At 42.3% G+C, this 12,998-nt stretch overlaps 1 protein-coding gene across 1 annotated transcript; it reads right to left on the bottom strand.

The window, feature by feature from the left end:
- Window positions 1-11,516: 11,516 nt before the first annotated feature.
- LOC137925297 (fez family zinc finger protein erm-like) lies at window positions 11,517-12,617 on the bottom strand. The gene has a single exon (XM_068768728.1). The coding sequence runs from the start codon at window positions 12,615-12,617 to the stop codon at window positions 11,517-11,519; it is 1,101 nt and encodes a 366-aa protein (XP_068624829.1).
- Between the last annotated feature and the right edge of the window lie 381 nt (window positions 12,618-12,998).

The raw sequence follows: 12,998 nt of genomic DNA, 5'->3' as shown, positions 1-12,998 counted from the left end.
ATGGATTTTCAATCAGATTGTGTGATGTCCATATGTGCAGCTATAAACCGGTGGATACTGTATCCGAACAAGACGAGCTATGAATTTTGTGCACTAAAGTTAGTAAACTTAATTAATCTAAGTTTTCAAGCCGTTGTGATTGAAATTGGAAATTTATCTAAATTTCCGAGCTGGGCCGGCTGGGCCGGCTGGACCGGAAACTTGGAGGTCCGTTCTGTAGGGTCTGCCCTCTCTCTCGCGGCGCTAATATCAGCTAACGAGTCCGCAGGTCGATCGAGCGCGGCAATAAACATTGTGTTAACTGCGCTCCGCTGAGCAACCGCGCACCGCGAGGGCGGCCACAGACTCAGGCTCGCAGACCCGTCACGTAGGCATAAAAACCTAACCGCCTCTTCGATGCTGACACGCCTCCCGAACATTTCAAACTAATTTTCTTCTTACATGAACTCTTTTTTTAATGATGATTTGTAGACAGTTCTGCATACTTATTTTTGCTTTTAGCGAAATAAAATAATTTTATTTTAATTTACAAAGTTAAGTAAATTTTAAATGACAAATTTTACAAAAACGTGCATCGAATTGGATTTAGTTAAAATAAAGCTACCGATTCCAAACTCTCCCTGATCTAAGAAGAGCATAAAACAAACTCTACGGGTCCTCTTTTGCACTCACCTTTACAAAAGTCATTAATATAGTGGAAACATAATAGTAGTTAATTACATTTAATGATAAGATTTAGTGCTGGCTATAAATCCGTAATGGCGTAGTGTTTTTTTTTAAATTTGCGTTTGTAAAACTATATTCATATTTATATTGTGGCGCATGAAAGGCACGCAAATAGTTCTTTAGCTATTTCAGCTTGGCTATTTCAAAATGACATTTCTTGTTATCATATTTAACATTATTATCATTTACAAGTAGATTTTTTATTTTATTTGATGTAAGAGACTGACGGGACTACATATTTAATAATTTACTTCGCAAATATTTGAAACACAATACCAAAAAAAAAAATAATTTTACTTTAATGACGATCAGGTTGCAATGGTTTGTTTAGTTAGTGTATAAAACGCCGCTGAGTTTGCTTAAACATCGCAACGAACCTGTCGAGTCTACATCGCCGCTCTGTGCGCGCCCGGAGGCGAGTAAACTGTTCGCGGATTTGTTTTATAGCCCCCCTCCCCCCCCCCCCCGCCCACCCGGCGCCTCCCCCCGCGTGCACCCGGGATCGGAGGGCCGGGACAAAAAGCCGCGCAATATGCTCCTCATGAGCGGCGCGTCGCCCCGCATCAGGCTCAGCTCGCCTTGAATGATGCTTCGCTCCCGCGAGGGGCGCAGGCGGGGGCGCGGGCGGGGGGCGCGGGCGGGGGCGGCCAGGTACAGCCGCAGTTTCATTACCGACATATTAAAGCGAGAGCACCCACTGGAGCGTGAGCCATCTAATCAATGGGATCAACTCGCTTAGTTAACTGACGTTTGTTTTTATTGAACACGGAAGCAGCTTCCAAAATAATACACCGCGAGCACTGGGCACACTCGACACTTTTTATTTTCAAATTTAATTAAAACTTTATACAGGACAGCGATAGTCGGAACAGAAACCCCAGTCTAGCAACTGATCTTATTGTAGAGCTACTACAGGTGTTCAAATTTTAAACTGTGTTTACTACGGAGTCTTTACTACTGGAAATCGGTGTGGAAAATAAAACCACAAAGAGTTATATATTTATTAAAACAAAAAAAATCGTTTGTATCAATTATAATGACACTGATGTTGTTGTCAGAACTGTTAGCATTCGAGTTAAAAATTATTAAAACTACACAAAAGGATAAAGCCCCATGTTTCGTTTAATGTTCTAAAGGAAAAAAAAATATTGAACATTCCAATATTAGCATTATTGAATAATGGAAAGCTGGCAATGATCATAGTTAACGAATTAGTGCATAAAATATGTTCAAACCAACGTCACGCGGTGGGTGTAGGCAGCGGTGTGCGTGCCCGGGCGTTGTGAGCGGCGTGCGGCCCGCTGACAGGCTGGAGTGTCTCGATGGCACAAAGAAGTCAATGGAGGCGTCGAGACGGACGCAAATTGGGCCCCGGGGCGCCCCCGCGTCACTCCGCGCGATTGGCTGTCACGCGGAGTGACAACGAGCCGTCACGCGCCGTGACGCACCGTGACGCACCGTGACGCGGCGTCACGCGGCGGACTCGGCTGTCGAGAGCACGCGCGGAGGCTGCCTCTATTGTGGCGGCGGATTGGGTCGTTGAGGCCGGAGTGGCGTTCACCAATTTGCGAGAGGACGACTTGAATTTGAACTTTGTTAATTGCGAATATCTGGCGCCCCGGGCGGCGCGCGGCACCGGCGCGGGGAGTCCCGGTGCTTTGCGAGATCAGTATTGGCTGCCGGAAAGGTTATTAGGTCAAGATATCACTGCGAGGCGCACTTTCACAACGCTCGACCTGTAAACAGAATTATTAAATTTTTAAGTAGATTGTACATACTAAGTTCAAATTCAGGTTCAGCGCCTTATCTTTGTTACATTAAACAGTGTTCTCAACGACTTAGTATCTCAATTATCCACCTCGCATCTAGTCCGGATTACCCTCCCTTGCGCAATGCTGTTGTGTTAAGGTGCAGATTTGTTGCACTCCACTTACAATGTCGGAGGGAAGACCTTTATGAAGAAACTTCTACAGCAAACTTTAACCTTATGAACATTATACTTTATTATTATAAAACATTTACATAGTTATTTATTATATTGAGAAAATGCTTTCAGTTATTGCTTTTTACTTCTTTCATGCTTCACTTTTTATATCCCTTTCTTTCTTCTGTCTTCCTTAACAGTTTCTATAATACTTTTTCATTCTTAACACTTCTTATGTAAATCGTCTCTTATCATTTTCCACTATGTTTTTGACACCAAAGATACAATATATTTATTATTTTACTGCTCTATGGTTGTTGTTACAGATGACATTTTTCTTTTTTGCTTCCTAATTGACATTTGAATTTTTAATTCTACTCGACTTATGCTTATTACTCTTATTAGTTTTCTTACTTGATTTACATCGTCCTTCAGGCTGTGTCTTACACGACATTGTGTTAATTTTCAATAATATTTTTTTGAATCGTTGAAACATTGGTCGTCTCCCACCAAAGAGGCGATGTTGCTTACATTAACTTGAGTATTCATCTCTATTTGCACATCAGCCCGTACTCCAATTAATCTAAAATGGTCCACCGCAGGGTCACAGATGCACAAAGGATTCTCCTTGTATTTCAATCTATACAGGCTGCAGGACGAGAACCGTGTCCAGCTCGAGAAGGCAGAGCAGGAATTCCAGGGTATTACGGTCAACACAGGTCCTAACACAAACAGTTAAGTAAGAAAAGGACCAATATTTAGCCACTTCCGCACATGCAGTGGTAGTCGTGCAATAAAGTGCACCGCCCGCCAGCCCGCTGATAAATGCGTATGCGGCAAACAATGCGAATCACACAACCGCTACCACAAAATTACTCAACACGTGTTTCATCCCTCCACGGGGCATCTTCAGGAGTTATGTTACACCGATTAGTGCCAAACACAGAGTCTCATCTCATCGTCACTGCATGTGCGGAAGTGGCTAAATATTGGTCCTTTTCTTACTTAGGATGGACTTCCGCGAAGTAACGCCTGCTTCCATTAAATACAAACAGTTAAATGTATAAAATAAGGTCGCATTCATATGTCTTTATATATAACTAGCGGCAATTTTCTCACGATCTTTCTCGATAGTAAACCTATATTATTTCTTGCAATGATTGCATAAAATTTCGGTGTTAATTAACTATGCACATCTACCGAATAAATTGTATAAATTTGTTATTTTTTATTTAGAGTCCATGGTCTATCACGAATAGAAGTGATGACTTTAACGCATTGAAGCCATCACCTTCCTAGCTGTTCTGCGCAGAAAAATAAGCTGACTATTCCGAGCTGATAGAAAGGCTGTTGAGTACGGTGCGGATTATCTAAACATTCGATCAAAGTTCTATTGTAAATGCACTCTCTTTATTTGAATTAAACTGATAGACTGATAATTATTGTTATATATAAAAATGAATGTTTGTATGTCTTTTATAGTATTGTAAACTATTCATTTCATCATGTGATGTTCTTCAGTAAAGTTGTTGTGCATGAGTCCATGAAAGTTTCCAAGTGGTTTTTTTTATCATTAAAATGACCCCAAACCAATCGAATACTTGTGTGACATCTTTACTTTAAATTTATTTTAGTTAGTGGCGTTGCAACCTGCGTAGTGTACAACTAGTTTTTGTTATTAAATATCACCAAAGTGTCAAAAATGTATGCTTGAGCGTAAAGAAACAATAGAAGTGTTATTTAATATGGACATAAAAATATAGATGTGAGCCTGACTATAATATAAGAGAATATCCACTTTTAGAAATCAACTTTAATTGTATATCATTTCAATGAGAAAAAATCTAAAATATTGTCTGTAATTAATTGAAAATAGATTGTTCGTGTCGTTTTATAATAATTTATTAGCGTTTATTAATAAGCTAACATAATTATTGCTAGGGCCGTATATGCCTACAATAGGCAATTAAACATATTTAAGATTTTACAATGTTATACGAAACCGATATTAACTCATATAATTTATTTGTTTCGTTATTGGTGTGCCTATTCAAATTAAAAGCAATAGACTATTCTATGAAGTTTTTTAATAAAATGACCCATGACAAATGTATAAAATAGATAGATACTTCTACTACCAGAATTATGTAAACATTTGAAATTCTAATTCAAAATAACTTTACTCAAGTCTGCATTTACACGCCCTTTTAAATCGTCTATTTTTTAACATTACAAGCAGTAAGCTACCACCGGCTTGGAGCGCTGATCTGTTGAAAAGAGCCGAAGAAACTCAACAGCGTACATTATAATATACAACACGTCAATGAATAAACCAACGAAGTTCCACACATAAGGATCAAGTAAAAATTCAAGATCACGAGACCAATGGAAAGGACTCTGCTAGGAGTTTCGAGATCCAATCATAAATGAGGAGATCCGAAAGAGAACCAAAGCCACTGATGTAACTCATGATGTGGCAAAGGGCGGGGTTCATCGCTCGTGCAACCTGTGACTATTAGGGCTGAAAGATTTTTGGTCACTAGCTGGTGAAGGCCGGTGTGGGTAGGTCCCTCAATTGGTGGACCCATGATATGAGCTCTTGCAGTGAACGTCCATCGGCTGAAAAAAGGAAGAAGAAGAAAAACTCTCACCTGCCATTATCGCAACCAGACAATTGTTTTCGTCAAAATATTTTTGTACAACGTATATATATCAAGCGTGTAGCTTATCCAAGTGTGCGACACACCAATACGGACACAAATGACTGTCTGTACAGGAGAAAAGGCTTTCGCGTCTTGTCCGCGCCATAATGTCAGCTAATAGTAACCAAACGCAACAAATATGTATCTGTGATTGATAAAGAAATGTTCGTTAAAAAAGACTTCGGTAAAATTGTTCAATTTTTTAAAGTCATAGTGTACATATTGTTTTGACAATAACGCCATGCCAAATATAAAATAACCCAATGCGTTAAGAGCGTTTCCTAAGTTCGTATGTTGACAAGGATCCCCTAATGTTCTCGTATATCAATAACTACATAATGGCTGCCCGGTCGCAGCAACAATTCAATGCAGAAATGTTTTTTGTTCATTTGAAAGTCGAAAAGCCACCGTTGTTAGGCAGTTTTATTCTTATCGCTTAATTAGAGCGCGGGAAAAGCGCTCGGCGGCCATTGTGCGGGAAACAATATGGCGTCACTTGACGCGCGGCCGTTGCGCGCGCGCACCCGCCGGCGCGCTTCCGGTCGGGCGGCCACCAACCTGGGCTCCTGCGGACACGCGCGCTTCGTGAGAAAATTGAATATTTATTATTTTCTTATTTTTAATAAAGAATCCTAATGATTGCTAATGATTGAATCTAAAATTATAATTTGAGAAAGAGATTACTATAAAAAATTAAATTTCTACTCCGACGCGGAAAATTATAATCCTAATCGTTCTATCGAATTGCATCAAGCGGTTTATAGGTCTAGTACTGATATAAGATTCTTTTCTTCTTCTTTTCAGCTGATAGACGTCCATTAAAAGGCGTTCTCTAAATATCGCCACACAACTGACCGATCTTGCGCTGCCCGGCTTCGGTTACTTCGAGCGGCCTCGACTATGTCAATGATCCTAGCGAGATCACGTAAAAAAAAGAATTGAACTTTTAAAATACTTCTGCCTCTTTGGCTCAGAGGCTGACCTCCTGCGTCGCCTCTGGCTGAACAAAGCGTCAAGTTTTTGAAAGCATAAACTGTAGTTAATATGAAATAGTTTTAATTCTTATAAACATTGGTGATATTGTACCAAAAGGTGTTGTTTGAACAATTAAATATATGTGCACTTGCAACTTCAACTTGCCATCCAATTTTTCTATCGAATACTTCAACGTTTCAAACGCAGCGAATCGGCGAATATTGTATACTTGCATCAAATTTAAATACTCCATTTTTATTTTTTTTTATATTACTCAAATTTAATTTCAGTTGCGACCGGCCATAAAAATAAAAAACCAAATAACTGAGTGCCCCACTGAAAATCAGCGCTGCACTAACCCGTACTGCAGTACGCAGCTGAGTTCGGATTTCTGGCTATTTACGGAGTGAAAACGGTTTAAATAGGTCAATATTTTTACAGTAACCTCACAATATATTTTTGATAGTGCTTTGTAAATTATCTAGATTATCAATATATACATAAATATGATTAAATTATCGTTTGCAATAATTATCTAAATTCAAAACGACAGGAAGTGATCACAGTGTGTTTACAAGCACCGTGAAATACTGACTGTACGAAAGTTTTGACTACAAAAATTCTCTAATTCATTTGCAATAAACGGAATCAGATTTTTTAATACAATTCCGCAAAACTTTATTGAACTACCATTTACAAAATTCGAAACGTACGTTAAAAGTAAATTGACGGAAAAGGCTTATTATTCAATAAACGACAAGAATCCTTGGCAGTGATGTCGACTGATTATTTTGACTTTATTTAGGTTGGATCTGATAAGGTGTATGTGTCTAAATCTGTATTGTTAAACTTTATTAAAAGATGTGTTGTTGTGGAGTTTCTTACTGCTTCTTCTCCACAACTATAACACCTTGCGAAGCAGAGTAGAGTCAAAAATATAATAGTTGACGAATATTTTTTTATCTTATCTTTATCATTGTTGGTACCTTCGCCTATATAATATCTTGCCTTCTTAATTCTGAGTAAAGCCAAATAAATCTTTTTTCTTTCTTTAAGTGTGTCCGTGGATAGTGTGGCAGTGTGGTCGCCCGGCGCGAGCATGTGCGCCGGTACAAAAGCGCAGTGCGCTCCGCTCCCGCATTATTTGGCACTAAACAGCGCCGCGCCCGGAATTGTGAGCCGCGCGGACTCGGGTTACGCTGCGATTACAGCGATGCTCAAACCTTGTTGATTATTCGACTTGCACGTCGTTAAATTATTTATTCATATCATTATTTGGGTACGCCATGAGAAGAATACCCGAAGAGAACAATTTGTTGGACGACGACATCCTTTGACTTAAAGCTACAAGGATTCTAAACGCATCTTGATCTAAGAAGAGCCTACAACAAACTCAGACGGATTTTTTTTTGGTCACGTTTTTAATATTTCTGATACAGAAGGGCAGATACATAGCACCCATGAACGGGGTACTAATGTTATGTAGCTCATGATGGTATATCGTTTGCCTCTGCAGACAATTATTTATGTTCCGATATAGGGAAATAATATCTAGGATTATTTTGAGGGATTGATAGGGCACGTAGGGCTTGGAGGCAATAATATCACTAAATCTAAAGCAGTAGTATGTATATTGATTAAATTAACCCATATTTATACCGATTTTTAAAACAATATTTAAACACTAAAAACCGTCAGCCAATCACAAGGCGTGTTATATTGTAGAGCGCTGTCTCTTTCGCCCGACGCAAATATAGAGCGCTCTGGCGTGGGATTTCCCTGTCGCTAGCGATACCACGTAATCCAGCTCCTACAATTTTCTAAGATATGTAATTGTCAGCCCAACTCGACTCTACACCGGCATTAAACGCCTGGACAAAAATGTTTAACGCGCTTTAAATTTACTTTACACGAAGTTGATTTCTCTTGAGCTTTTAAAAAAATTAGATTACGTAGTATTAATCCGATCATACTAGATAGAAGTATTATTGGAGGCTTCCGCTACATTCCCCAGCTCTAACGCTTTCCGAAGTGGTAGTATTGATATTAGCCAGGAAATCACAACCGGCCAAGCCGAGGTTCGATCATCTCGGGCGCCCTTGTGGGAATGCTGAGCGGTTATTATCGACGAGACAGTCTGAGTCCAAGTTCTTTCGTGGAGTCCAGTGAGCTTAGTCACTACCTGAAGAGTTCACTGAAACGATCCAACAGCTTGGCGGCCTTCCAGTCAGGCAAAATAATAGCATGAACTGAACAAGCTGACTTCCTCCGACAGCTTTCTAGCTTTGCTGCTTAAACAGAGCCAGGCTAGGTACATTCTGCGTCCTGCCACCTTAAACCGCTTAATCTGCAAATTAAACTTGGGCAACAGCGACAGTACGGTAAAAAAATATATTATTTTTTTTCATATTTTTTCCATTTTGAATCATCTACAGAGATATCTTATGCGTCGTAAGAAAAATGATAAAATTGATTATTTAATAGAAAATGGATATAATAGATTTATTTTTTAATGACATCCTTAACATAATGATAAGTTTTACAAACGCGTTTAGATGTGATAAATACAACGACAGCCAAGCTGTTTTGCAAGAACTCTTTCAAATTTCTATAAAACATACACCAAATCATTTTTAAGACGTTAGATGCAAACAGCTTTTAACAGAACCTATTGGAAATATAAAGTGGATTGCTATGTTCAGCAGTACATGACATTCGGGTTAAAACAAGGCGATGATTGTTATCTGAAAATTTTTTTACTACTTCATGTTAGATGTTTGTTTTAATTTGATTATTTTGATAATACACGCATGTTGTATTTCACCACTGTGCGATGTTCGCTCAAATTTTACACATTAAAAGCCTACTTACCTTATGTTTTTATTTTTAAATAACCGCGATCCATCCATAGAAATACGTATAATTTTCTCTATTAAAGTTTTAGCGGCGCTGACCGGTTTGACGTTTGACAGCTTCACCTAGTAATTTGGCAACGATCCCGTGCGTGCCCCGCCGCGAGCAGCAGCGGGTGGCAGGGGGAGAGGAGGAGGGGGGGGGATCAGAAGTACCTCGAGGGATATCCAAGGCACTTGAAATATTTGTTCATAAATCTATAGTAACGGTCGCTCGGAACCGATCTTTAGTTCTATTATTGAATAAAACTATTATGCAGTTATACAAGATTTAAGACGCTAACGCTTTAAAGCCTAAGTCTAGCAGTGGACACCCCACGTTCTCCAGAAGTGGGCAGACCATAGCCCACTTCTATAGAATGTAATACATACATAAAACAATAAAGGTCGAAAAGAAAATATAAAGCAGTTTATCGTTAAATGAATCAAAAAGTATTAAATCAAAGTTATTTTTTTTCTTTTTGACTTCGATCGACTACTGTGTAATGCTTATATCGATACCGATGGCAGAATGAAGAACATCTGGTGGAATGCTATCACTCATATTATATACTTTATATATATCAGCTGTGCATATACAACCAAGTTATAACTACATCTTCGGGAGTGTTAAATGAAAGATCCAATATAAGTTTAGATGATATATCTCCACGTACAGTGAATATTGCCTCAGGTACATCTATACATAACTACACGCTCTAGCAGCATTCGCCTGCGCAGCGCGTGCGTGCGTCGCGGGCTCTCTGTGACCCTCCCATTCGAAACTCCCGCGCAAATCGGCACGTTGTTGTTAACATTTATCTGTACAGGGTGATTGGAAATAGGTCGCAAAAGTTAGAGCGGAGACCGAATAAGTGTATGTGGTGTGGGAAAGCCTCCCACTAAGTGAACCGACGACCTAGTGATGGTCGCCGGGAGTCGCTGGACGCAGGCAGGGCAAGACTGGTCGTTGTGAAGATCTTTGGTGGAAGCCTATGTCTAGCAGTAGGCTTCTATCGGTTACACTGTTGATGGTGATGGTTGTCTGAAGTCAACACCATCACCATTTAACAGGTGGGCATCGGCCCCCTCCAGAGACTTCCACAAGGACCGGTTGGAAGCGGCCTGCGTCCAATAACATCTGACGAACTAAACAAAGTGTGGGATATATCTCTCCACTATAAAACTATTCTGAAATATGTTACATTAATTGATTTTTTTATATTGAAATGCGAAAGTCTTCTAGGACAGGTAGCAAACAATATTTAAATTTAATATGTAATAATACAAAAGTAAAAAATGTTATTCCTTATGATATTACCATTATGTTATCTATACTTTCTAATATCATTTTTATATTGATTGACAGCAAATGAGTATATTACTGCATTAAAGGTTTTACACTTATTTCCAATCATCCTGTATACACGAGCTAAGTACTGATAAGATATCCAAATCCTAAGGGTACGCTGGGAGCCCGTGAAGCACGACACGCTTTCACTATTTACAAGTTAATTTTTATTTACAATAAATGTCAACACTAAATCTGCGACAACCGATCCTACTGTAACGCAGTGAGGGACATAGCTACATACGAAGACAGAAGTCACACGTGGACATGTGACTCCACATATATCGGGATGAAAGTTTAAACCTCTGACTTACGATCGGGAGTTGGAGTTCACAATCGAAACACAGCCGCAGCCGCTGTGTTTCATAACCTTATAATTATTACACGAATCATTCTTCTTACCGATTCTTTTATACCTTGAACTCCGATCACCTTTAATATGTCAGCTCCTCTAGTGGTGTCTCTTTATTTAAAAGCCGACCAGATCGGTTCCTTTATTTGTTCTGTTCCAGCGGTTGACTGACCAGCAATCTCATGTGTCGAAGAGTTCAGCGCAGATACAACAACTGCTAAGGGTGGAGCAGTGAAGGCGGCAGGATATTTGCGTCACACGAGCCTTATTTTCGTCGTCACCCCGACACCTCTCTACACCGCGTTGGTGAAGTTATAATTCAATGGTGTCCAAGTAAATACCAATCGAGAAGGAATAATCCTCCTGCGCAAGTCTCTGCGAAACGTGGCTCACTTAACAGGTTAAGGACGGTTCAACGAACTCCGAACGAAAAGCTACAGAAGAAACAAACTGCAACTTCGGCCGCCGCTCCAGCGGCGTCTAACAATTTTTCATTTCCCTTAGCAATAAATATATCTCTCTACCAACAAAGGTCAAATCCTCGAGCAATTCACTCGTGCGCGCCGCCGAAGCCGTTGAAGAAGCCAGCCCCCGGTCACAACAGCTTGGAGAAGAACGTGGTGGGCGCCGTAATACGCGACGGGTCCAGGATCCTCGGATACGCGGCTCCCAAGAACGGTCTGAATGCAGCTCTGCTAGCTTCCTCTGTGGGGCTCCCGGTCGCCTCTTGCGTTGACTCATCCTGCGTGTCGAGCGACGAGTCGTTGTTGGAGCCGCCGGCGCCGAGGTGCAGCTTCCTCGTGTGCTTCTTAAGGTCAAAGTTCCTACAGAAGCCCTTGGCGCATATGCTGCACGTGAACGGTTTCCTCTCGTTGTGCGTGTGCATGTGGAACGTCAAGTTGTATATCTGGTGGAAGGCCTTGTTGCAGATGTTACACTTGTAGGCCTTCTCGCCGCTGTGCGTTAGCCGGTGGTTCTTATAGTTGCCCTTTTGATGGAAGCCTTTGCCGCAGAACTCGCAGACGAAGGGCTTGTAGCCGGCGTGGATGCGCGCGTGCGTGTTGAGCGTCGAGGAGCGGTTGAAGGCCTTGCCGCAGGTGAGACACTTGTGCGGCTTCTCGGAGGTGTGGATGATCTTGTGCCGGCACAGCGTGGACGCCTGCCGGAAGCCCTTGCCGCAGATCTTGCAGACGAAGGGGCGCGCACCTGTGTGCACGGGCATGTGGCGCGTGAGGTTGTAGTGCGCGTTGAATACTTTGCCGCAATCGGCGCACGCGAAGCTCTTGCTCTTGGCGGGCGAGGGCGCGGGGCCCGTGGTGGAGGACACGGCGTGCTCCGGGGCGGGCGCCCGTGGGCTTGGAGAGCGTGCGGGCGCTCGCAGCTGCAGCTGCTGCGCGTACGTCAGCGACACTAGGTCGGGCCCGTAGTACAACAGCGGGTAGTGCGCCGCCAGCTGCCGCCCGGCGCCCGGGATGTACTGCTTGAAGGCCGAGTCGAGCAGCTGCGCGCCGTACGACAGGAAGCTCGGCGGCGGCGGGGCCTCCGGCGACGCGGACTTCTTGCGGTCGGGCTCCATGAGCCGCGCGATGGAGAAGTTGAGCACGGGTGCGGGCGCAGGCGCGTCGGGCGACTTGGCGCGCTCGGGCGAGGACTCGCGCGGTCCCTCCGGCCGCGCGCTGCACTGGAACGGCTGCATGCTGCCTGTGGACAGGGGCGGCTGTTAGTGGCGCATATTGTGAGGAGCGCGCGCGTGTTTTAAGCAAATTGGTGGGCGGTGCTTGCGTCTCCCGCCTGCGGTCGGCGGTGATCGGAACACAAGCGTCGGCGCCTGTGACGCGGCGCTGCACAATGCGGCTGCGGGGGCCGCGCTCACCTGCGGCGCGTCGCCTTGGGGCCTTGTGACAATGAAGGCGGTGTAGGCAGGGGCTAGAAATGTACTGCTTTTGTGGATTTTTACTGCTCCCTCTGTTTCCAAAATGGGTGAACTAATGAGAGTGTTGAGGGCTCAATACTCTTTGCGGATTGATTACAATTCGAAAAAAAATCTTTAAGTTCTGCGTCTGCTCGAATACTTCCT

Source organism: Battus philenor, unplaced genomic scaffold (assembly GCF_028537555.1).
Source record: "Battus philenor isolate CCGP_79_NKW_IND1 unplaced genomic scaffold, ilBatPhil1.0.hap1 SCAF_26, whole genome shotgun sequence".
NCBI classification, from domain to species: Eukaryota; Metazoa; Arthropoda; class Insecta; order Lepidoptera; family Papilionidae; genus Battus; species Battus philenor.
This window is presented reverse-complemented; position numbering and strand designations above follow the sequence as displayed.